The 26,143-nt window shown below is 36.1% G+C and overlaps 1 protein-coding gene across 5 annotated transcripts in view; it reads right to left on the reverse strand.

The window, feature by feature from the left end:
• dpp6a (dipeptidyl-peptidase 6a) overlaps positions 1–26,143 on the reverse strand; it is a 474,280-nt gene that overhangs the window by 69,680 nt on the left and 378,457 nt on the right. For all 5 annotated transcript variants that reach the window (XM_059524369.1, XM_059524368.1, XM_059524372.1 and 2 more), the window contains 2 exons: positions 10,186–10,280; positions 1,619–1,693 (listed from right to left, as the gene is read on the reverse strand). In XM_059524369.1, coding sequence (XP_059380352.1) covers positions 1,619–1,693; positions 10,186–10,280 — 170 coding nt within the window. The remainder of the gene's footprint in view (positions 1–1,618; positions 1,694–10,185; positions 10,281–26,143) is intronic.

Consider the following 26,143-nt stretch of genomic DNA (forward strand, 5'->3'; position numbering starts at 1 on the left):
CAATATAAAACAATATACATTTTTTAAATAACAAATATAAAAGCTAGATTTTGTAATCATTTTTCAAATATTTTAATAAATAAATAAACAAATACTAAATAACTCTACAGGACATTAGCCTTTCTGTCGGCTGCATCTTAGTACATTAATATAGAATTCAACCGAGGGGTGGTCACGTGTGCTTTAAATGACACGTACAATCAAATTTCAGAGGCAGAACTAACTAAATTGAGAAAATCCTAATCCATCATTGCTGAAGAAGGTTCGAGTGCTGTTGTATCACTCTGAGGACAGTGTCAACAGCTGTCCATGAGCCAGAGGGCTGACCGCAGCATATGCTCACAGCTGACATGAGCTTGACACGTGTGCTGTAGCGGAGCTGTTAATACTGTCAAAGATTAACATTCAACACCTGTACTCACAGTCTTACAGATGCAGAGAGATGGAGAGATCCTTTGTGAAGGGCAAGTAGCACCATGACAGAGTTTGAGAATGAGGGGCGTTATGAACGTGTGTGTGTGTGTGTGTGTGTGCGCACGCTTAAGCATAGGCAATGACAGGTGGGGGACGAGGCTGTCATCCATCAAGGTGATGTTGGGACGGGCACTGAATAACAAACAAGAGGTAGTGCTCACATTCTTTTCTTTGGCTCACTCTTGCTTGTCATGTGTGTGTGAAGTGCTCTGGTGTCACTGTCCCAGCGCTTATTACACCTTCTCCTCCGTCTCTTCAGCTCTGTACGACAGCTGCCCTGATCAAACTAACTCGTCACCTGTAGTGTCCGACTCAAGTGTCCTTCAGAGTATGTACTTTCATCATTTCTTTGCACACTAAAGCTTTAGGTGAAGTCTGTATGGAGATTTAGTTAATGTGTTTTGTTATGCTACAGCCTTATTCCAAAATGTATTAAATTCATTATTTTCCTCAAAATTCTACAAATAATACCTCATAATGACAATATGAAAGAAGTTTGTTTGAAATCTTTGCAAGTAAAAATGAAAAATAAAAATAAAATAAATTGCCTGTACATAAGTATTGCTTCATAATTTTCTACTGTGAATTTTCCATCTGAGTTGGATAAGGATCATTTAGTTAACCTACTCAATAGGTGAAATACAACTGATGAACTACTTTAGAACTGAAGAAATTTCCTTTACATTTTAACTTTGCATTTCAATTTCATTGTCTGGAAATCACACTTTAAAATGTCCTGTTATTTCCAGGCTTTCTATTACTGTGCAAACTCTGGTTTTTGGTGCTGTCTCTTATTGAATTGTTGCCTAGTAGCTAGCAACACCTGCGGCTAATTTGTACAATCATGCAGACACTCTGTGGTTCGGAGCCATACTGTATAACACAATATGAAAAGAGATGGGGGTGAGGGTGGAATAGAAGCCGAGTTCAGACCAACCAATCAAACCAAGTGTGAAAACAGCCTCTGTCCTCCTTTCTCTCGACTGGCAGGTGTGTGTGTGTGTGATTGCTTGGTTTCTGTCACTCCAGGGGGGGGTATTTTTTTTCTGGTAAGGCAGTGGAGTTTGACGGCCCTTTCACATCATGCAATGATTACTTTCATCTCAACACACACATGCAACACCCAAATAAACACAGGCCTCACCAGCTGCACGTTGTAGGCCAGCAGAACGAGTTTCATATCTGGGGAAACCTCATATTTGCTGGCTTTGTACATTTCCTGAAAAAAAAAAAGAAAACAGAAAAAAGGTAAATGAGACTTTATAGAAAGCATAGCTTCATTACCATATTCCTTATTCGGCTGTGACAGATCACGGGGAGAGCGTGGCATTAATCAGAGCTGCCACTCTTTGATTCTCAACAAACCTCATGTTCTGTGTCCTTGCCTCCACTGTTTTGCATCCCACCATTCCCTAACGATCTGAAGCTGTTAACAAGTTACACAGAACATTGCACTAATGATGGATGCATTCAGCTCTATTAATAACAATAGAACTGTCTGTCCTGTGATGTGCTGTATGACGGTGGAGTAATTAATACTGTAGTGCATGCTGATGCATGACTGCTTGCAAAATGAGACATTCACTATGCATTTATCTTTCATATGGTGATAAATTCATGAGGCAATAATACAAGGTGGGAGTTGATTTTATTCATCGCATTTGATTGGACTATTGTGTTTTGTTTGTTATTTTGATGCACTTTCTGATCACTATGCAATTGTATTTTGTACTGTAGATGTGCTATTGGCAATTTTATTGAATGTTTAAATGAAGCATATGTTTTAACCCATATTAAACCATAATGATTTTAAATGTACTTTAAACCCATAACTTGATATTATTACAAAAACATGTCAAGAAACAGCCCTAAAAGTGTACACTTAAAGGGTTAGTTCATCCAAAAATGAGAATTATGTCATTAATGACTCACCCTCATGATGTTCCAAACCCGTAAGACCTCCGTTCATCTTCGGAACACAGTTTAAGATATTTTAGATTTAGTCCGAGAGCTTTCAGTACCTCCATTGAAACTGTGTGTATGGTACAGTAGGTGGACAGCCTAATTGGGCATTACCGCCGCCGCGATGCCGTGGCTGTAACTGTAATTCAGTCGCGTGTTAAAATCACTCGCAAAACTATTGCCAGGTGGCGCAAAGGGATGGATTGCGAAATGAATGTAATTGTAAAATGAGATAAAAGAAGGAAGTAAAACAACAAAAACATTATGATATAACATTGTAACATTTAAAAAAAAAAAACTTAAAAAAATGTACAATTTGTTAATTTCAAAATGTAGGATAGTCTACAGTCTACTCAACAAAAATTAAAAGAAGACCTTTAAAGAAAGGATCATAAGCTATTTTTATTAAACAGTAAATAAATATAAGGCCAATGGTATTTTTTAATGAAATTATTTTATTTTATTTATTTATTTATTTTTTGAATAATTGTAGCCTACATAAATAGGTGAAGCGAAACAAATATTCGGATCGTCCCTTATTTTTTTCCTTTATTTTCTTAAATAATAAGGTATTTTCTAAAAGAATAAACATGATAACATATTATTAATTAATAAAAATAATTTAAGAAATTAAACCTTTTTTTTTTAACTTGAATTTAAATACTATAAAACTAACTTTAAATTCTCAAGGAGTTTATAAGTAAAAAAGGGTAAAATATCACAGTGCATGTTAAATAGCCTAAATGAACTTGTGTTAACAATATAATTAGAACTAACAATATAATTAGATTTTTTAAAATGAACAATTCCTGTATAAAATGGGACAGCAACCTTTACATCAAACATTTTTAAATCGTCCACAGCTGAGCATCGCGGGAGGCTGATTTGCGCCAGAGCGCATTAAGTGAATGTGATGAACGAAGTCATTTTCAGATACAATGAAAAAAAAAAAAAAAATTAAAAAAACCTGGATAGCCTAGATTAGGCCCAGGCTCTGTTCTGAAGTATAAAATAATTATAATTACTGTTAACCCAGAGTAACAAATTTTAACGGATTAATCGCCTATTTTCATTTGCTGGATGTTTTCTTTCTTTTTATTTTTTTTAACACACTAAAAAATAAATCAGAGTTTGTGAGATGAAAAAATATAAGTCAGGTATAAGTTGCATTATATTACATTTAGAAATAATAACGGCTGGCCTAATAATGTTATAATGTACCAACAGGATATTTTTAGTTCCCTTCACTTTGCAACAAATCCTTTAAATTTAACAAATTTATCAGAACAAAACAAGAATTAAAAATATATAATTCTAATGGATAAATAAAATTGCAGTATATAATAATATAGGCTTAGTAATAAAAAAAATAATAATAATTTAAAGCTAAGCATAAGGTAAGGTTGGGCTTTCTCATTCGAGAGAAATCCTAACGTTTCCATATTCGTGATGTTGCCCATTTGAAGCTTAACTATTATTCATGAGGTAAAATGGCTGTGTAGTTCACACGTATTTCAGTATAGATGGAAATAAAATCATAATTAACAAATGTCAAAAGTGTCAAAGTGCTAAATGTCAAAGTGAATGTCTGGTGAACGGCTGCTGTTTACAGTGAATAAGGCATAATTCAAAAATGCAAAGTGTTGGTAGTTTGAAAAATCAAGAATAATAACAGAGTTAATACTAATTATTGCTAAATGCTGGACCGTTCCCATTTCGCTCTGCATATGGAACCTGAAGTTTTTTTTTTAAACCAAAGATAGTTATGTATGACTTGTGGGGGTCGAGATAAAGGTGTGAATTGCTCTTTCATATGGACAGTGTTTTATTAGGCTTTCACTTGCTGAACTGGTTTATATAGGACTGTTGTTTTGGTTATAGACTAAAAAATGGTCTGGCCCCACATAAGATTTTTCTAGTTCTAGTCGTTCGTTTGTTATATGCAACTAATCAGAGGTTTATATTAAATTTACATAATCAAATCTTAATATATTCCGCGCTCAAGCACATGCATTAAGTTTGCAACAAAGAACATGCAGAAGTAGCGTAATAATTGTGAAAAATGAGACATTTTAATTATTTATTAATAAACAAATGTTTTCTTGTGGGCTGCAAGATGAAATTCACAGTGCTGGCTCTTTCCGACGAGAGAAATGCAACATTCACCAATTACACAATTCGTTTTCGTTTAAAAAACATTTCAAGCTTTCTGTAGATATATTTTTAATGTATGTGAGACACCACGATATTATGTTAATTAAAAAAATTATAAATTCATTATCAGGAAAAAATTAAAGTGATGAGACGGCGCCTCCCTGTCATTAATGCACATTAATAATTTTTGCACAAACACTTGAATATGAGCGTTGTGGTTTGCACTCGCTTCAAGAGCGCTCCATCACTAGTACAGTTCATGCCAACAGCCCATAATATAACTGCATATTCAGCAAGAATTCATGTTAAATATATTTAGCTATAGCTTGATCAGAAGGTTACAATGACTGCAAGAGTCGAGCAGGATGTTAAGAGTTTGTCTGTTTCTTTTACTGATTACTTTCGGGTTAAAGCATGATTTAAACAGATTCACAAGCAATTGCTTTTGCAATAATGCATTCAAACAAATGTAATGTTACAGTGCTACTACATTATCAGCATGCTATCTGATTTTGAAATCTTGAAGTTAATCGATCTGTTTAGATAAAATAACTGACAAAAATGTACTGTTATTTTCATCCCAAACAAAATGTTCACAGCAGAAAGCAGCAATTTAAGATTTAATGCTTACAATGTTATTAGTTTGGCATGTGAAATAGGGAAAAAAGTTTACATAAAATAGCTTAAGCCACTTTGAAACTCTACTGTTTTTTTTTTATTATTATTTTATATGCTACTTATGAACATAACATTTCAAAGATACTGAAATACTTTATTCACGGAGTAAAGGTGGAGCGTGTTTCTGGTATCAGTACACGCAGAGGGGAAGTTGTTGCTGCTAACAGACTCTGCTGTGAGTGAGAGAGACGTTTCACCTGGCGAAATGAAGACAAAAGACAACAGAACACAGTGATGGATACACTGGACACGATCCCCATCAGTGAACTGATGCTCGTTCTGTTTATGATGAAATGTACTGATACTGTATTCAGATGATTTGACACTGTAGTGTGATGTCATCGAGTTTAGACACACTTTTCGCTGTGGGGCACAGATGACAACTCTTGTGTCTGGTGTAGACACACAGAAAGTGTCTGCTCTATTTACAAATAAGTTCTATAAGAAAAAAAAAAAAAACTAAACCAGTATGGAGCCAAAAGAGTCTCAATAAAGATAAATGCACACACTACATTCACATATGCACACACAGGATTCATACATGCACACAAATGATTCATACATACAAACACAGGATACACAAATGCGCACAAAATTTACAAATGCACACACAAAATTTAAAAAGCACTGAAGATTCACAAATGCTTACAAAATTCAGAAATGCACACAAAATTCAGAAATACACACACAATTCAGAAATGCAAACAACATTTACAAATGCACTCAAGATTCACAAATGCACAGGACAAGATTCAGAAATGTATTTCTGATGCACACACACATATATCTTGATTTACAAACTGCTTGCGGTCTGTGAACTTTACTGCATTTGTTTGTGAATTTTGAAACTCCCCTGACTTGGCTCGACACACAAATGCCTTTTTTAAACAGGGAATGATCTGCAACCAATCAGATATCTCCCTTCTTTTAGCCAATCACAAGAACGCACTCCACGTGGGGGATTGTTTACTTATAAACCAATGACATAAACGCGTTCACACAGCGCCTGCCTGTGGTGCAGCATATTATAGCCTACTTATTTATGAAATTGTATGAAAATACAGATGTTTAGATTACAATTCAGGTTTATTTTTTATTATTTTTTACTAAATATAAATTTAAAAATGTCTCAATACATATAGCCCAGTGACTGCAGAAAAAAAGTTAACCATGGATTCATAAATTTGCAATAGGCAATTATTTCATTTTATTGAAATATTTTAATGAAAGTAAAAAAAAAATTACAACTTTTTGAATATTTAAATATATCTAAATATTCTTTTGGATGCAATATAGAAGTCACTTTAATTATAATATTCATTCCCTACATGAAGAGAGAGTCAGTGGTCCGCTGCGAGAGGAAAGTGACTCTCCGACTGCGAAAAGTGGGTCTCCGGGTGCGTGAGGAAAGTGAGTCGTTCGCTGCGTGACTCGTGAGGAAAGTGAATCGTTTGCTGCGTGAGGAAAATGAGTCGTTCGCTGCGAGAGGAAAGTGAGTCATTCGCTGCATGACTCGTGAGGAAAGTGAGTCGTTCGCTGCGAGAGGAAAGTGACTCTCCGGCTGCGGAAAGTGAGTCTCCTGCTGCGCAAAGTGGGTGTCCGGCTGCGCAAAGTGGGTCGCCGGCTGCGTGAGGTAAGTGAGTCATTCGCTGAGGAAAGCGAGTTGTCCGCTGCGTGAGGAAAGTGAGTTGTTCGCTGAGGAAAGTGAGTCGTTCGCTGATTGGCTTATAAGTAAAAAATCCCCCACGTGGGGTGCATTCTTGTGATTGGCTAAAAGAAGGGAGATATCTGATTGGTTGCAGATCATTCCCTGTTTAAAAAAAGGCATTTGTGTGTCGAGCCAAGTCAGGGGAGTCTCAAAATTCACACACAAATGCAGTGAAGTTCACAGACCTAGCAAGCAGTTTGTAAATCAAGAGTTATGTGTGTGTGCATCAGAAATACATTTCTGAATCTTGTCCTGTGCATTTGTGAATCTTGAGCGCATTTGTAAATGTTGTTTGCATTTCTGAATTGTGTGTGTATTTCTGAATTTTGTGTGCATTTCTGAATTTTGTAAGCATTTGTGAATCTTCTGTGCTTTTTAAATTTTGTGTGTGCATTTGTGAATTTTGTGCGCATTTGTGTATCCTGTGTGTGTATTTATGAATTATGTGTGTGCATGTATGAATCCTATGTGTGCATATGTGAATGTAGTGTGTGCATTTATCTTTATTGAGACTCTTTTGGCTCCATAAACCAGCGGCATAACGAGATGAAAATATAGACTAGAAAATATATTAACAGGTCCTCCGTCCATGACACTGACTCACTGCGGAGCTGCCAGTTTTAATCTGAACAGCTCTTGGATGGTTAGATGCATGATGGGCTAGTATTAAATAAATAAATAAATAAAAATAAAGGTCTTTCCAGCATTAAGGTAATAACATTACTGTTTTTTTTAATCATCTTTTTTAGGCCATATGCTATTGCCCAACTTTAAAAGCAAGAAGGCTACCTTTTTAAAATCACTTAAGTTGTCAATTACTAGCACTTTTTTACATAGTGTGAATTTTGTTGATTATAATGAGAGAACTTGAGTTTAATCGTGAGGACGTTTTATTAATCTGTCCATTTTTTAGAGTTTCAAAGATTTAATTGTGCAGGTTTAATTTTATTCGTTTCTTGTTTTAGGCAAATTAGGCCTAAATAATGGGAACTAAATTATACAGTGCTTCACGTTTAAACATGCAACAATTTCTTAAATCAGTTTACAGAGAAATGTCTTTTTACCAATAAGTTATGTCAAAATAAAGGACAGGTAACGAATAAACAAAAATGCATGTTGTTTTATTAAAGGAAAGATTATATTTATATTTAAAATATAAATAAAAATATAGGCATAATATATGAAAATATTGACATTTTGCATATTAATACATGTAGCCTACCCCCCTAAAATAGGCTACCACTTGCAATGCTCAGATGCAAACTAAACCACAATTTCTTTTGAATAATATAACGCATAATTAATATAATATAAATAATACTGCACACCTTTTAAAAGTGTCAAATATAAAATATGGTTTAATACCATGTAGCTTAGAAAATATAAGCACAGACTCAGGCACAGGCTTGACATTTATCCTGCTTGAATTCGTTCTAAGAAATGCACATAACTTCATAAATACCAAACTTTCATCTGTGAATATTAAATATATTAAATATTTAAACTATAGTGTTTTTCTTTCATTTTCCGTGACTGAAGCAGTCAAATGTAACACATCAGCGAGGCAAAACTGACGTCTATTTGCGAAAATGTGCTTTGATGCGCTTGTTTGATAACTTGTGGTTAAAGCGCCACTCAGCGGTCAAAAGCTGCAAATGCACTTTACAAACGCAGCGGCGGCGGTACCCGCGGCGGTAAAAAGGGCCTTTTGAATGTCTACTTACTGTATACTGTCGATGTCCAGAAAGGTAATAAAAACATCATCAAAGTAATCCATGTGACATAAGAGGGTCAGTTAGAATTTGTTGAAGCATAGAAAATAAATTTTGATCTAAAAATAACAAAAACTACAACTGTGTTCTGAAGATGAACGGAGGTCTTACGGGTTTGGAACGACATGAGGGTGAGTCATTAATGTCATCATTTTCATTTTTGGGTGAACTTTCCCTTTAAGAGTATAGTAAATTTCATTAATATTATATTATCTGGAAGTACAGTTGCTTATACATATATACCTGTGTGAACTTCAGGAGAACTAACTTCATACATATACTTAAAATCATCAAAACACCAGATGATTAGAAGTAAATGACCAAAAATTATAAACGAAATTAAGCTGGTGAAGAGAAAATACATTTTTAATTGTGATTTAATACTTTTTGGAATCACTTTTTGGAACAGATGAATCGTTCACAAATAGTAACAATTTAGATTTTCAGGTACTCATAGGAATATTTCCCAGGTGAAAAAATGTGCACTTTCATAATGTACTTTAAAGTGCTCTATTTTCATAAATTAATTTTGTGCTTAATATACTAACATATTTTGCAGTACTTAAGGTAATCGGAAGGAATATCCATGTGTACTCAACTGATTTGAATTTTAGACACTATGAATATGAATTAAAATGTGCTTTAACATACTATCTCTGTATTAAAAATGTATTTAATTACCACTTGTAGTACACTTGAGTGTATTGGTATATAAAAAATGGTTCAAATGTTCTAAAAGTGGTAAAATAGTTTTTCATAAAAATTGCATGATGTAGATGAGTTTGCTTCTTCATCGAAACAACTGGAGAAATTTAGCATTACATCACTTGCTAATCCACATGACTATGGTAGATCAATTAATGTCCTGTAAAGTGAAAAGCTGCATGATTGTAAGAAACAAATCCATCATTAAGACTTTTTAACTTGAACAGTGTCCCCATCCTGGACAAAAAAGGCGTTTAGAAGTTTTGGACTGTTTTGACTTTTAAACAGTTCATGAACTGTGCATTTCTTTCCAGATTTAGATGAGACTATTTTTTCACTGGAGAAAGTGATATTATGTATAGACAATTCATATTTCAGTTGGATGGTTTGAAATTGAAAACATCTTGATGGATTATATTACAAATATGCATGTTTTTGTTGGAGTGTTGATTGATGGACTGGCATTGTGTGGATTACTTGTGGATTACTGCAATGTTTTCATCAACCATTAAATACTTCATTCAGCACCCATTCATTGCAGAGGATCCATTGGTGAGCAAGTGATGTAATGCTAAATTTCTCCAAATCTCCTCTGAGGAAATAAACTAACTCATCTCTATCTTAGATGACCTGGGTGAGTAGATGCTCAGCACATTTTCATTTTGGGGTGAACTTTTCCCAAACCGTTTTTAAAATTTTATGTGGAAGAAAGAGTTTAAGCAAAACACTTACAAACTTCCTGTTTGTGACCAGGATTGTACTCTCGTTGGTCTCCATGTTAAAGCGGACCACATCACCTTCACGGGTACGATAGAGGAGCTCATTACCTAAAGAGAGAGGATCAGAGGATGGGAGTTAGTGGGATAAAAAGTCAAGGAGGAATTACTCTCTCACTTGCTCTTTGTCAATAATCTAGTCATGAATGTGCCCCTCAGTGCTCTCTAGCTGTACCGGGGGGCTGACAGTTGAAAAGGAATGATAAAACTTTTCATTTTTTGGTTTTCCACATGTGACGATGACTTTGGCAAGGACATCAGTAAAAAGCTCTTTGAGAGATCTGGAATGCAGCACACAGCCCTTGTTGAGAAGAACGCCAACCGCCCCATCGCCACTTTTAATTGCGGATTAGGGGAATGGTATACAAAGGCTTTTTTATCTCGCTTGCATAACTAATCGGTGATAAGAGGTGACACAATTACCATCACAATCACATTAAAGCTAAAGTGGAAGGCACTGAAAGCGCTGCAGTTCTAATGGGTCAGATCGCTGAGGTCAGATGGAACGCAATTAGTCATTTTTATGCTGTAGATACAAAAAATGGAATTACTATGAAGTAAATAATCTGAGATGGATATAAAACATGAGTTGTTTAATGCATTGCATGATGAATAATAATGGCATAAAGTGTGTTTTTTTTCATTTAATGATTGTTGTAATGCTCTGAATGTTAAATGTGCTCATTTTATGGTGATTGCTGGAAAAAAGGTGCCCTTCACTCTTATTTCCATGGCTGGAATTGACTGGCGAGCTGATAAGATGCCAGAACAATCATTTGTCAACTTGACAAATTCCTACTTTCTTGCTCTTCCTCTGACCTGATGTCGGGCCGTACGTTTCAGATCAGAACCTCATCAAGCGTCCTCTTCCCCTCTGCTCTCATTCATCTCTCACACTCTATCCATCACACATTCGGACAGGAGTGCTCTAAACACACTTCTCCTCATATCATTCATTCTCTGGGACTCCTCTGAGCTCATCGGAGAATTCTAACTGTCCTCAGTTTGAACCGCCTCTCAGTCCCCGCCGCTAGCTCATGTTTTGTCATGTGATTGTGCTCCACATGTGATCTTCTTATATGCATCCTTTGGTTCATGTGTTATGTTTTTAATTGGTTTGTTGTCTTGTCAGGTGGATCTCAGTTCTGTTTTGTCATTAGTTCACTGTCTTGATTACTTTCAGGTTTATCATAGTTACTAGTTCATGTGGATAATTAAAGTTTAAAGGTAATTGGCATTACACTGCATTTTAGCTTATAAATGGTTGTCAGTTGACTACATTCAGCATTTTTTTTTTATAGAAGTAATGATGAAATTGCATATAAACGTGAACTTTAGTAATACTAAAGTGAGTCACAAAAACACTGTTTAACTAATCAAATTTAATTAAAAATGTAAAAATTCTATTTTTACATTTTAAGTTTCACATTGATTTCAGAAAGATTAAAACAATGTTATTTGTTGTATCAAATCAAAATTGTATCAGTCCGATTTTTGCAAAATGTGTACTTAATATTTCAATTATGGATTGTGTCAAGATTATAGTGTGACAACTCCAATAACCGCTGTAGCACACAAAAAGAACTTTGCAAAAGTTGTAAATGGTAATAAAGGAAACCACTGAGTGGCGTCTGTACTTCCCAGTCAGAGAGCACCTGTCAATCAAAAGCTCACTATCCAATCAGAGTAGATCACTGTTAAGCCCGCCCCCACGAGAAGTTTGTGTCAAAACACCAAACGAAGAAACTGCAAAGCGTAAGCGAAATCTGTGGCAATGCATTCAAAATCCACGATTAGCGAAAACAAATCTCTGAAAAACATTAACAAAGAATGAAGTATATTTGAAGAGCCTGTTAAATTTCATTTTTTTTTCATTTTCATTGTGTTTTTCTTCTTTTTTTAATGGCATATTTTTGATCGTTTCTGAAAAAGTTACGTTCAGTTTTATAAAGTTTCGTTCATTTTTATTGAACCAAATTTAATTCCAAAAATCTCACCTAAACCTTCAACAATGCTATTTTGCTGCCTTGCTAACACTGGTATTTTCCTTTGGGAAATGCAAATCTAGTTGAAACTGATATTTCCCTTGACTCTGTCTATCATAGATTAAACTTTTCACTGATCTTTTTTTTTTTTTTTGCCTTATACATAAAATGATAAAATCAACGCTGCCCTAATTTCTGGGTAAAAAACAAAGTAACTTATTATAAGGCAGCATTATTTTGGTTCCTGCTGTTTGGAACGGCTGTCATGAGTGCATATCTAAACACGTTGCCTAGGTGGGAGGTTTTCATGTCATTTCATATGCTCTCTGTTTCCTCTGGTTTTTGCTACAAAGAAATTTCTTTTCACCTCATTCCTGTCAGTAAAAATTGTGAACTCTGAGTCTCCTGGCTCCTGCAAACCCAGCATCTCTCCTGTGCTCTCTCAGTGTTTTGATGGAGGAGAGCAGCAGGAACTGGCACGTAACACTTCCTGCAGTGGAGCCTGGAGTCACTCACTCAAACACAGCACTCACCTTTTGCTCTGGTTCTTTGTTCTTCAGGGCATAACTCACTCACCTTCACTTTCTTCCTATCTTTCGTTTCCCCTCTTGTCCTCTCTTACACACCCCTAAGCATGATTCTTTCATCATTCTTTACCCTGCTCTTTCTTTATCAGTCCTTTCTGTCTCAATTTGTTCTAGGACAAGCTTCTTTCTCGGATCTTATTCTTCCACATATGTTCATCTGACAGCAGGTCTTTATTTCTGTATCTGTGCTTGATTTATGTTGGTCATGTACACGTACACGAGTGACAACCGCATTTTTTTTGTGGACGTGAATACCCTAATTTATCATTCTGTGAGTACAAAATAAAAAAGTCTCCTTTTGGCCACAAACATCTGTATAAGCCCACATACATGTCAAATACATACAACTGCATTTTGGTTAAATTAATTAACAAATTGGACAACCTTGTGTAAAGAAGTACTTAAATCATATATATATATATATATATCAGTGATGCGCGGGTTGATCCAAAATGAGCGGGTGCCTGCGGTCACCCGTGGTTGCCCGAGGTTACTAGTCATCCAAAAATATTTTTAATGACATTCGGGTCGCGGTCGGTCGGGTCGTTTGAAATAAAGATCCCAATTAAACCTTTGTAATTAATATAGTACAAGACACAATTTTGAAATACATAGGCCTACACTTTATTGGCTGAATAACTGGCACGAAGATGACGCACAAGCTCAGTCTGCAGGTAGATATGGAGGCGGCAAGAGAAAAGGTGAAGACTGGGGAGCAACAGCACTGTTTTTGGTAAAACATGATTTTGACAACTTCATTAAGTTTTGTTTTATAGAAAACTTTTTTTAAAAAATTTTCATTTTGTATCTTAATTTTGATCAATGTTTTATCAATCAATTGCCTGTATTTAATAAATAAGAAGCAAATAAATAGCAGATAATGTAATGAGGCGCCGGCACGATCACTTGCATGGCATGTGAACTGGAGAACGCTGAAACTCAGCTTGTGCCTCACAGATTTGAGAAATATAGGCTATATATTACAGAAAGCTTGAAATGTCTAATTTCAAACGAAAATATTAAAACCAAAATAAATAGGCTACTCTCTGAATATGAAATCCATATGAAATGTGCATTTCTCTCTGGGGTTCATGGTGAGTCCGCATCGTCAACTTCATCTTTGCAGCGACACAGAAAACACCAGTTTATTAATAAACAATTAAATGTCTCCTTGCATATTTTCGAACCAGCAGGCCATTCTGGGTTGAGCGAGACCCCACGGAATGAGCGAGCGGAGCGTAATATATGGAGAAATGCGCTCTCTGCTCACGAGCTCTGATCGGAACAAACCTGAGCCTCACTGTCTTCTGAACAGAAACATCAAAATAGACATAGCCAGACTAGACTATTTTACAACAAATGATGAGCTTATTGATGATTTTTTTTATATATAATTCTTGACAAATTAGAATATATTAATGCTTTTTTTTGGTTGTTTGTTTGTTTGTTTTTTGCCTAGTTCCTATATGGCCCAATGATGCTATGATGAGCATTTACTACTTTTAAAAAATGCGGGTCAGGAAGCGGGTCGGGTACAATATTTTCTTTTCCTTTTTTTGAGGTCCGAGCTGCGGGCAGGTTAGTTGAAAACATCGGTCGGGTGCGGGTTATTAATACATTGACCCGTGCATCGATATATATATATATATATATATATATATATATATATATATATATATATATATATATAAACTGTTGCAGATAGTGTTATATAAATGAAATAAACTGCTACTTAAGTGAACTGAAAGAGAATATGGTAAATTATTCTCAAATTGCAACTTCATTACAAATGTGCAATTACAATTATATTTAAATATAATTCAAATAGAAATGAAATTGAAATTAAATACATGTCATTGGGCAATGTACAATTTTTTTTCTAAAACAATAATAGTAATTATGAAATTATGCATAAAGATGTATGTGCACCCTCTTTAAGTGGGTCAAAAAAGCATTCTAAAGTTAAGATAAGTGCATGAATGAATTATATATGAATTTATGAATTTGAATGAATATGAATTTAAACCAAAATGTTTCCTTTAATTGCAATTAACATGAAATTAAGTGTCCCAGTTTGCACTTTAGTATATATTTTTTATTACTACCATATTTGAAATAGCATGCTACACTGTATTTTTGTTTTTCACAGAGTAGATTTTTATTACAGTAATTTTATTCATTTATTTGCAATGTGCAAATTAATTTAACAAGATACAATGTTTACATACCACATTAGCTGTAAATGTAAAAAAAAAAAAAAAAAAAAATGAAATGAAAATAAATGTGCATTTGCTGTGAAACCATTCATTTATCTTATGATTGTGGACTATTTTATAATTAAAATTAAAATGGCTGACCTGTTTAGGTCACTGCTCTCACATTTTGAGTTTGGTTTTGTGCATATGTGAAATTCAGGAAAATCTCTTTTTGATTAATTCAGATGTCAATTTGATTGTAAAATGAAATAATCACTCCTGGTAAATAACTGGAAATGTTTACAAAACTCACAAGAGAACTGTATTTAGCTGCAGTGCACAAGGGCGTTCAGACGTCACTGAACAGAGACGCTAGTGAGATTCTGCAGAGATGGTGAAGCATGGTCACCTTTCAGCTTGTGATTGTTGATTTCCTTCTTAGCCTCATACAATCTCATCACACATTAAATCACAGTTAATTATTTTCCTTTGCTCACTCTCTCTGAGCAAGTTTTATTTTCAAAGGGCCGGAGAGCAGCAGTGCTATTGAAGGCTGCTGCTTCTATAAATAATGAAGGCATGTGAATGATTATAACCTCTAAGTACATTTGGACTCTGCTCAGACAGGTCAAAATAATAAATTAAAAAGTTTTTTTTTTTTTTTTAAGTCCACTTTCCATTCACACCATGTGACCACACTGTCTATGTAAGGGGTAATGCAAGACCAAGAACCACCCGAAGCAAAGCGGAGGGTGGTTATCTCAGCGAAGAGTATTATAATAATTTAATGCACAGCTAGCCATGCATTCATTATCCCACTTAAAACATGGTCAATGGCCAGGATTGACAAGTTAAAGCTATAAATGATGCTTGCAGGGCAATACTTGACCGGAAGGGTAAAAATTTATGTTATTTTTATAATTTACATTTCATTAGTGCTAGCATTCTGCCTGCTTCAAATCAGACACAGAGATGAAATAGTGTGGTAAGATTACATTTATTTGAATTAATTATAGCATTTATCTGAATTAATTGCCGACTTATCGCGAGACAGAGAGAGACAGAGAGCGAGAGAGAGATGATGGTTGTATGTACATTACCAGCATCTGTGCATCTCACTACATACAATGAAGCTGTGAGAAGTTACCTCAAAAACCCCTCGTTGCTGAGGAATATAATGAAGCATTCTAGTATTTTAGAACTGGCCGAGTCTAACATCTCCGAAAACTTTGAAGCAATTATTTTTAAATAGATGTTTTCTTTAACAAACCACATACCTGAAATCTAAACAAGTGCATTCTCACGTAATAAACTTTTAAAAAAGACACAAAAACGGTATTATTTATAAAATTCTAATGGATTTAAGTGTCCACCATTACACTATCCGTCAGAAATACTGCAACCAGAGTGACACAAGTGGTGAAACAGATAGAGCTCTGTTATTACTGGAATATTGGAACCCTCTCACCCATCAGATTTGAGAACCACAAAACACTTTGTGTGTGTGTGTGTGTGTGTGTGTGTGTATGTATATATATATATATATATATATATATATATATATATATATATATATACACACACACACACACTCTGTTATATTCTTACTGTTAACTAACTATTAACTATAGGACTTTTGCCTCAATAAACCAGTCAGTAATGTAGTTGTTGATTTAAAATATGAAAATGCAGAATAAGGCATCAATATATGCTTTATAAGTACTAAAAAACAGCCAATACACTAGTTATATGTATGCTAATAGTGAGAAATGGTCTTTTATAAGGTTTTACCGGAAAATTGTATTTTGCAGTTCACTGGTTCGGCATGGATTTCTCTGGACCAAGAGTTATGCTCTAAAATACCTGCAAACCATTCTCAGACCCCTGAAATGAACAAAGTTGTGCCCATGTTCAACATTCAACTGTCAGCACCTTTGTGGAAAAATGACTGCTTGTCAATGCTGTGCTGACTATGCATAACCTTTTTTCTGAAAACACATTGGTAGGAGATTTTTTACACAAATCAGTTCTGACATATAGAATGCACGTGAGCATCAGCACACACTCGGTACTCACATCTGTGCTGTGCTAAAAGACACTACACGCAGAGCAGGGAATACATTCTGATGATTACGTAGCATGCCTCTTTTTCTTTAGACTAGATCCTGCGTAAATGCTCTTGATTAAATTGATTTCTTCTTCTTGTACAGGTAATTTGCTGCAAGGTGTGCCTGCTAGGGCTGGAGAAACAAAGTGATCCACAGAAGAATGGAAATTTGCTGTGCTGTAAATCCACCTTAAACCACAGCTGCCCCCCGGCTCAGGACAGACATTAAAATAAATGCAATTATAAATTATGCAAAATGCTATCAATTGAAATAGGTGATCCACCTATCCGAGTGTCGCATAATACAGAATTGAGATTGATGTCATTCAGTTCCCTGAATTTCAGCCTATAGCATTGTCATTGCTTTTATAACATATACCATGATAAAACAATAGTAGTCAATAGTAATTTATAGTAGCTAATTGATTTTGGTTTCAGTTAGTACAACATCATGACTTCTGTATCCTTAATAGTTTCTTGTCACTTTTAACTGTTTTATCTAATACTAAAAAACAACTAGTAAGAAAATGTCCTTTGTCAATATGCAGACATAATTTTTTTTAATACTTTAAAGTCTTTATGACGTAATTCCAACTTGCGGAACTTGGAAATATCTCAAATAAAGACAATAAGACAACACAGTTTCAAAGCTCAGTCAATTGTCTGCACTGTATGTGGAATAAGCTTTATCTGGTTTTGTGAGAAAACATGTTTGCTAATGGATACATATTATGGTTAATACACAATTGCATGCTCTATTGTTACTTACTTGTCCAATTTGTTAATAATGCTTTTCATGTAATTTGGGATGACTAAAAAACTGATTACATATGTTAAATGTTAATCAATTTTTTTATTAATTTTATAAACATGGCATTTATAAGTCACATCACATATATCTTTATCATATTGGTTTATATATATATACATATATATATATATATATATATATATATATATATCGGAAAACGCTATGGGAACACCTTCAGCATGATCATGTTCTGAATCACATGTGTAATCAGTCCAATGAATGGGGGAGACATAAAGGGCGGGGTGACATATAGACCAGGAAGCTTAAAAGCACGTGCGGTTCCCGTTGCTGCATTATCTTCCCTAAATCAGCCAGCAAAAGCAAACATATGGGCGGAAACAAGCACCACTATTGACTGTGTGTTCCTCCCTGTCCTTGCCACATCACAGATGGGGATACACATAGTTTATGCGGGGTTTGTTTGGGAGCAAAGCATGCTGAGTCAGCTGAGCTCTCGTCTGTCTGCACTGTGAACGCCTCTCACTGTGGACACTTTGTACCGGAAGGCTCTTTTGAGGAGGAAGCCATGATCAGCATTCCCCACGACTTTGGTCGATTGCGGTCGAGGGAATGGAGATGGGGCGAGTCCCTATTTTCTTCTTCATCCACCAGATCTAGCACCCCTCTCAGGGATTGGAAGCCCGCACTGTGTTTCTTCCCCCTGGAGAGAGGCCTTGGCACTCCGCCTTTCTTCCTCCTAAGGGTGCGATGTGGAGGCTGTCGATGAGGCAGGGGGTTCCCCCCTCCTGTCTCCCCATTCTGAGGAGCTGATGAAGGTAGTACCTCATCGAAAAAACAGGTTGAACCACAGAAAAGCAAGCTGGATGAATACTTTTTTGTATGCCTCGGGTCGAACAGATGCCTCGGTTCTGGCATCGTCCCTGAAAACCACGGCACTGCCCTCCAAGCCGCTGCGTATAACATCTAGTTTGGTGGGCAAAGGATACACGGCAGCGGCTGGTGCGTGTTTGCACACTATGGCAGGCAGTGTTACAAGCATACCAAGCCAACCTGCTGAAGGAGCTAGACGAGGGTGAGGTGATTAAGTCGGAGGATATCACTGCAGAACAACCGTTTTCTCTCTCTGTGCCACCAAAGAGACCGCCCACACCATCGGCAGGTCTATGGCAGCCATGTTTGCCGTGGAGAGGGATTTGTGGTTGACCCTGTCTGAGATCAGAGAAAAGGACAAGGTCTTCCTCATGGACACCCCACTTGCGCCTTCTGGTCTGTTCGGCAACACCATCAATTTTGTCATTGACAGGTTCCAGGAGGCCCATAAACAAGCAGCGGGATTCCAGTGGTTCCTCCGTTGCTGCTCTCTAGCTTCTCGTATACAGGCTCCTCATACCGGGAACAACAAAAACAGAGCATCACCTCTTGCGCTCCTCTGCAGCAGGACCAAGATCAGTGATGCTCTAGGTCAGGGACTTTGAAGTTGAAGCCGGATCTGTGGACCATCCTTCAGGCTAAGATTTCCTTAGCCAAGAAGTCCTGAAGCTTGGGCACACCAGAGATCAGTCTTGAGAGACTGATTCCCTTAGTAGACTATTTGGCAGCATGGAAACTTCTGCCAAATGTGTCTCAATGGGTCCTGCACACTGTCGAAAGAGACTACCAAATTCAGCTCTCCTGCACCTCATTTCAATGGGGTCCTTCTGACTCTGGTGGGCCCCGAGTAGGCCCTAGTAATGGAGCAAGAAGTAAACACTCTTTTGAGGAAGGAGGCCATCGACGTGGTCCCTTCCCTCAACAGAGAGTCCGGGTTCTACAGCCAGTACTTCATCTTTCCAAAGAAGGATGGAAGCTCCTTGTTGGTGAGTAAGGCTAATAAGAGACACGTCCCTTACCGGTTGGGGTGTGGTCATAGGTGGCCACCCTGCCCGGAGTCTGTGGAGCGGTCAGCATCTTTTGTGCCACATCGTTGAGCACTGAAACACTTCCTACCTGGCCTAAGAGGCTACCAAGAGTTGGTGCACAGCTGTTGTCTCTTACATCAACCATTATTGATGTCTGTGTACCACAGGCTGGGGTACATCTCTAAGGTCCCTCCATCTGCACCATGGCCTGTCATACTCCAGGCCTTCTCTCCTCCTCCATTTTGGAAGCCTGACCAGCAAAAGCTTTATTGTATGAAAAATGCAGCAAACATATGTGCATGTAAAATATTATAAAATATGAAATATTACTCTTTATTAGATGTTTTAACAGTAAGAAAAGGCATAAAACAACACTGTGCTGTTGTTTTATTTTCGCTACACAAATACTGTATATACATGTACAGTCAGTAGATGTATTATCCTCTGTTCCATTGATTTTAGATATATGTTCCACTGGAGCAAAGACTGATCCTCAATGGAAAACAAGCTTTAAACACATAATTTTGGGTCCCGTCCAGATGCCATGCTTCACTGGCCTGCTTCATCATTGGTGCTCTTAGCAAAGGAAAAATTACGGTCAGCAAATAATCATTTACAGCAGTTGGATGCAGTGTGAAGTCTTACATTTAATTTAATTGCTATGTTTAATTTAGGATGTAGGTAATCTAATTATTGTCTACTGAAATTAGTAAATATTCTAAAAATACAGACCCAAGTCTGTTCAATTATTTTCTTAATTTAAATTAAAAGTACATTTGTATTTATATTATTTAATTTTTATTGTTGTCTGAGGTTTTTCTTAAAAAAAAAAACATGCACTGATGAATGATGCATTAACATAAGATAAGAAAATATTTAAGAATTGTGTCACAACCCCCCCCCCCCTCCCCATTTAATTATTGTATTGTATTGTCCTTTATCAAATGTTCAAGTGAATAACCAGCAATGAGGTGACTGAAATTAACCAAAACTGACTCCAACATCTGACCGCACTAAGGCATTACCCCATGCATAACTGAATCAGTGTAAATTACATCCTGAGCCTCTTAATCGAACCACGATCAGTGATGTGTATCCTTAGGGAAGACCTGCCACATAGCCCTTCCTTCTCCAAAGTAGACAGTCTGTAATATAACAGAACCACCAATGCCTTCTGCCTGCCTTGAGTGGCTGTTTTCTCTGTGATTTATAGTTATCAGCAATGCTGATCAAGGTCGACCGTGTGGCTCATTTTTCACCACCTGCTGTCAGAACCCAGAGCGTGAGCCGGCTAGCCACAGGAAAGCCTGCCCCAAGCAGCCACATTAAAGAACATGATGCTTTATTATACAGCCATGGCTGTCCATCACAAAGCTGAAAACACACATACTGTATACACACTGCTCAGATACAAAAGATAATCCACACAGACACTTCTAAAGTCAGAGTCAATTTTGACTGAGTGGGGACCATAGGGAGATCATTATGTCAAACTAGTAAAGTTTGTTTAAAACAATTCTATCTATCTATCTATCTATCTATCTATCTATCTATCTATCTATCTATCTATCTATCTATCTATCTATCTATCTATCTATCTATCCAGTGCAAGTACAAGCAAATCTTGACCCTCGAATACAAGCACTCTCTATTCTATTCTATCTACTTGTTTTCTTTTTATTATATACAAAAATCTATTCAATTTGTATTTTCTTTTTTATTCTTTCAATTCATTAAAAAAAAACTTAGTCTACTGCGTTAGACTAGGACTTGTCATTTCACTTACATATTGTTTGATTGTTGGTTTGATTATTTCTATTATACTCATTTTTATGTTGCTTTGCATAAAAAACATCTGCTAAAGGATTAAATGTAAATGTAAATGTAAGTAAATGTATTGAAAACTTAAAATGTGAAACACACCGTCAGGGTCAAATAAGGTGTAATGGATAAATAAATGTTCCTACTGAAAGTGAAAACATATTTTGCATTGTATATATGTATGTATTACAAGTAATATATATATATATATATATATATATATATATATATATATATATATATATATATATATTTATAAAAAATTAAAATAAAAAATTATTGTAAATCTCAATTCAGAAATTACAGTTTGAAAATAACCATTTCTAAATGTTTTTGATTCAAACTGATAAGCAATGTTCATATAATGATTGCATTATAATAAAAGCATATTATGCTGCAGTTTTTTGGTTGCAGGAAAACCGGCAATAATTTTTATATCCTCATCAAATCCAAGTATTATTATTTATTTATTTAATTTTTTTTTTTTTTTTTACAAAATATTGGCTTTTATTTATGGAGCCTTCACACTGTACCAAAGAGCAACAATGTTCAGATATCTTATAGAATCCACTGACTATGATTACACACATCAACTCTCCCATAATCAGTCCCAAGTCACACATGCACACACACACTTCCCTTCAGTCTTCAAGGTGCTCAACCATGATTCACTGGATACATTAACCTCATAGGTATTTGATCAGGGCTTCTTTCTCAATCTCTGTGTACCGATACAATTAACAACCCCCATAATTCTCATCCAGCCAATACAGTGAAACTCCATGTTTTACAAGTCAATCACTCTGCTCAGCCTCGTAAAGCTGTTTAAATATTAGGCAGGTGCTTACTGAATTGATCTTTTACAGAAGTCTAACTTGTCATTTGAAACATGATAATTGTTGCATAGAAGCATAAAAAAAACAAAAAAAAAAACAAGAACAACAACAAAAAACACGTTTATTGATGTGTATGCATCAATTGCATGTGATATGGCTGAAACAGAAGGTGCAAGAGTTAATCTAATTGAGAGCTGATTGAGAGCAGAGGTCACCTCCCACAGACAACACACAAAGAGAACAAGAGAGTTATGAAAATGCATGCTGGCAGCTGCATCACACACTACATATGAATATAACAAACCAATCTCTTTGCTGTCTGTGTTTTTGTTTATCTTTCACCCTGTGTAAATCCGTTGATGTGACACCAGTGTTCATGTTTACATGCTGTCTTTTTTATGTTTAGATTCCTTTTTGTTTTTTATACATTATTCTTCCAATTTTGTCAATATTTTATAATGTAATATTTATTATTATTATTATTATTTTACATTTTACTCAAACTAAAATGACATCTAAATTTAATCAAACAAAGAACTGCAGGGTTTAAAGCACCGGGGGTGGGGTGGGGCGGCACATGCAAAGACATGCAAAGACTGTAACAACTTTTACATTTGAAAGGATACTATGGCAAAGGTATTGCGTTCTTTATTCAAATCAGTTTTCTTTTCCATGAATATATGATTGACCTGAAGAATGAAAGCTGCATCATATGCTTGGAAAATGATGAGCTATATCACCGCTTATTGACACTAGGGAGGTGACACTTAGCACTTAGCTCACAAAATGAAACAAAATACAGATACTTGGTTCACTAGAACGTGACAATATCTTAATATTTTGACAAAATCTTGAATGTCTTTTAATTGCAAAAAGTAAAACAATGCAGTTGTATATAGAAATATTAGACCTAATCTAGGGCTGTAACCAGTGTTGGTCATCTTACTTTAAAAAGGTAATTAGTTACAGTTACAAATTACTTCTCCCAAAATGTAATTGAGTTGGTAACTCAGTTACCACATTGTAAAAGTAATTAGTTATTAGCAAAGTAACTGTGACGTTATTTTTTTATGTTCTATAACGCTATTACATCCTATAACATCTTTAATATATAAGATGTTTATATTAACTGATTGAAGAATAAAAACACTATAAGTATTTTAGAAAATGTTGTTTTTATTTTAACTCAATAGATTGCAGCCTGCCATATGATATGCATAAAAATAAAAACATATAAAAAAAATCAAGTGCAAAATATGCAAACAAATTTAAACTTGAGTAAAAAGAAACAAAGGGAAACCTGGCCATTAGTGCTAATCTCTGTAACTGTATATTAGGCCTAACGTTACTGCACAATAAACAGAACACTATCCAACTCTTATGCTGTGTTCACACCAAATGCGAATAGAGCATCTGGCGCGAGTGATTTCAATGTTAAGTTAATGTAAAGACGCGAATAGACAACCTCCGAAAATCGGCAAAACACGTTTTTAAATAGACGCTGTCTTTATAAATAAACAGCATATTTGAGTTTAAAACAACTACATTCTCTCATGAAATACTTTTAAAACTACATTTCGATAACAGTAATATTTAGAAAATTATCCGAATAAAAATGGTGGTTAAAATGCTGCGTTAACTCAACTGGCCGAAGCCCCCCCATGATGCGAATTTGCGTCTGTTCTTAAGTTAATTTCACGTGCGAATAAAGCTTATGAACTCAAAATGTTCATGCGTCCAACTACGCGCGATCATAGCGCGATTTATTCGCACAAGTCGCGTCATTCTATGTAACCGGATCTTCTTGAACTAGTTCACCAAATAGAACTGAATCGTTTAAAACGGTTCACGTCTCCAATAAGCATTAATCTGCAAATGACTTAAGCTGTTAACTTTTTAATGTGGCTGACACTCCCTCTGAGTAAAAATAAACCAATATCCTGGAGTAATTCATGTGCTGAAACAGTACACTGACTGAACTGCTGTGAAGGGAGAACTGAAGATGAACAACGAGCCGAGCCAGATAATGACTCGTTCTCGAGTCAAGAACCGTTTCTGTCAGACGTGTCCGATTCGAGAACCGAGGAGCTGATGATACTGCGCATGTGTGATTCAGTGTGAAGCAGACTGACACACAGAGCATCTGAACTGATTCTTTTGGTGATTGATTCTGAACTGATTCTGTGCTAATTTTATGAGCCCAGGTAAACCGAAGGCTTGAATCAAGGGCAATCATCGCAAACGAAGTCATTACTATGAGCGCAAAAGAACTGGTGAACCGTTTTCTTCAACCGGTTTATTGAATCGAACTGTCCGAAAGAACTACTGGTGATCCGAAAACCGATGCAACCGGTTCTTGACTCGAGAACGAGTCAATCTTTTGTTCGTTATCTGGCTCGGCTCAGTGTTCATCTTCAGTTCTCTCTTCACAGCAGTTCAGTCAGTGTACTGTTTGAGTACATGAATTACTCTGGGATATTGGTTTGTTTTAACTCAGAGGGCGTGTCAGCTACATTAAAAAAGTTAACAGCTTAAGTCATTTGTGGATTAATGCGTATTGGAGACGTGAACCGTTTTAAACGATTCAGTTCGATTTGGTGAACTTGTTCAAGAAGATCCGGTTACATCGAATGATTCGTTCGCAAACCGGACATCACTACACTGTTGTTCTGAACTCAACAGACACGGAAGAGAAGACAATGATGAATAAATTTGTAGTTTTTGATATTTTTGGACCAAAATGTATTTTCAGTGCTTAAAAAAATTCTTACTGACCCTCTGATGTCACATGGACTACTTTGAAGATGCTTTTATTACATTTCTGGATTTCTGGACATGGACAGTAGAGCGTACACACAGTTTCAATGGAGGGACTGAGAGCTCTCGGACTAAATCTAAAATATCTTAAACTGTGTTCCGAAGATGAACGGAGGTCTTACAGGTTTGGAACGACATGAGGGTGAGTTATTAATTACATAATTTTCATTTTTCGGTGAACTAACCCTTTAAGTACATTATGTATTAAAACAAACACCTGCAGAGGGCGCCAACGGCCTGGTGACGTTTCACTTTACAGTGTGATTAAATGATGTTTAAATCAATTACATTTTAATATTTGGCCACGTGCAGAGACATTTATTTTAAAATCACGATGTACAATACATGGCATATTTAGACTAGAGTTGTTCCGATTCTGATACTAGTATCGGAAATATCACCGATACCACAACAAATTCTGGCATTGGCGAGTACATGAACCCATATACCGATCCGATACCATTTTCTTAAACAAGACCTAGTTATGTTCGCTAGCTTTGCCTAACCGCTGCACGGTTCTTCTTCGCTGATCAGAATGCATTGCAAACACAGGAAGTTGTGCTGTGTTGCCACAAGCAACCCCTGTTTAGAGCAGCGAAGAAGACATGAAAACGAGTTAGCAGCAATTATCCATATATGACTGGATCGCTCATCGCGTTCTAAACTGCCAACACACAGTGAAGCCGCTTCTATATTATAGATCAGTGGTTAGCAGTATGTCCACTGTTTAGCAGTATTTCAGACTGGGGGTGACGGGCGCAGATGCGCGGGAGCTCGCTGTTTTGTAGTCTCGCCGTGTGTCGCTATATGAGGACATGAACGCATAAACCGTCACTTCATGAGAATTTACCGTTTCATTTGAGAAAACTGTCATATCATAAACAGACACTCAAAGA

Source organism: Carassius carassius, chromosome 35 (genome assembly GCF_963082965.1).
Source record: "Carassius carassius chromosome 35, fCarCar2.1, whole genome shotgun sequence".
Classification (NCBI taxonomy): Eukaryota; Metazoa; Chordata; class Actinopteri; order Cypriniformes; family Cyprinidae; genus Carassius; species Carassius carassius.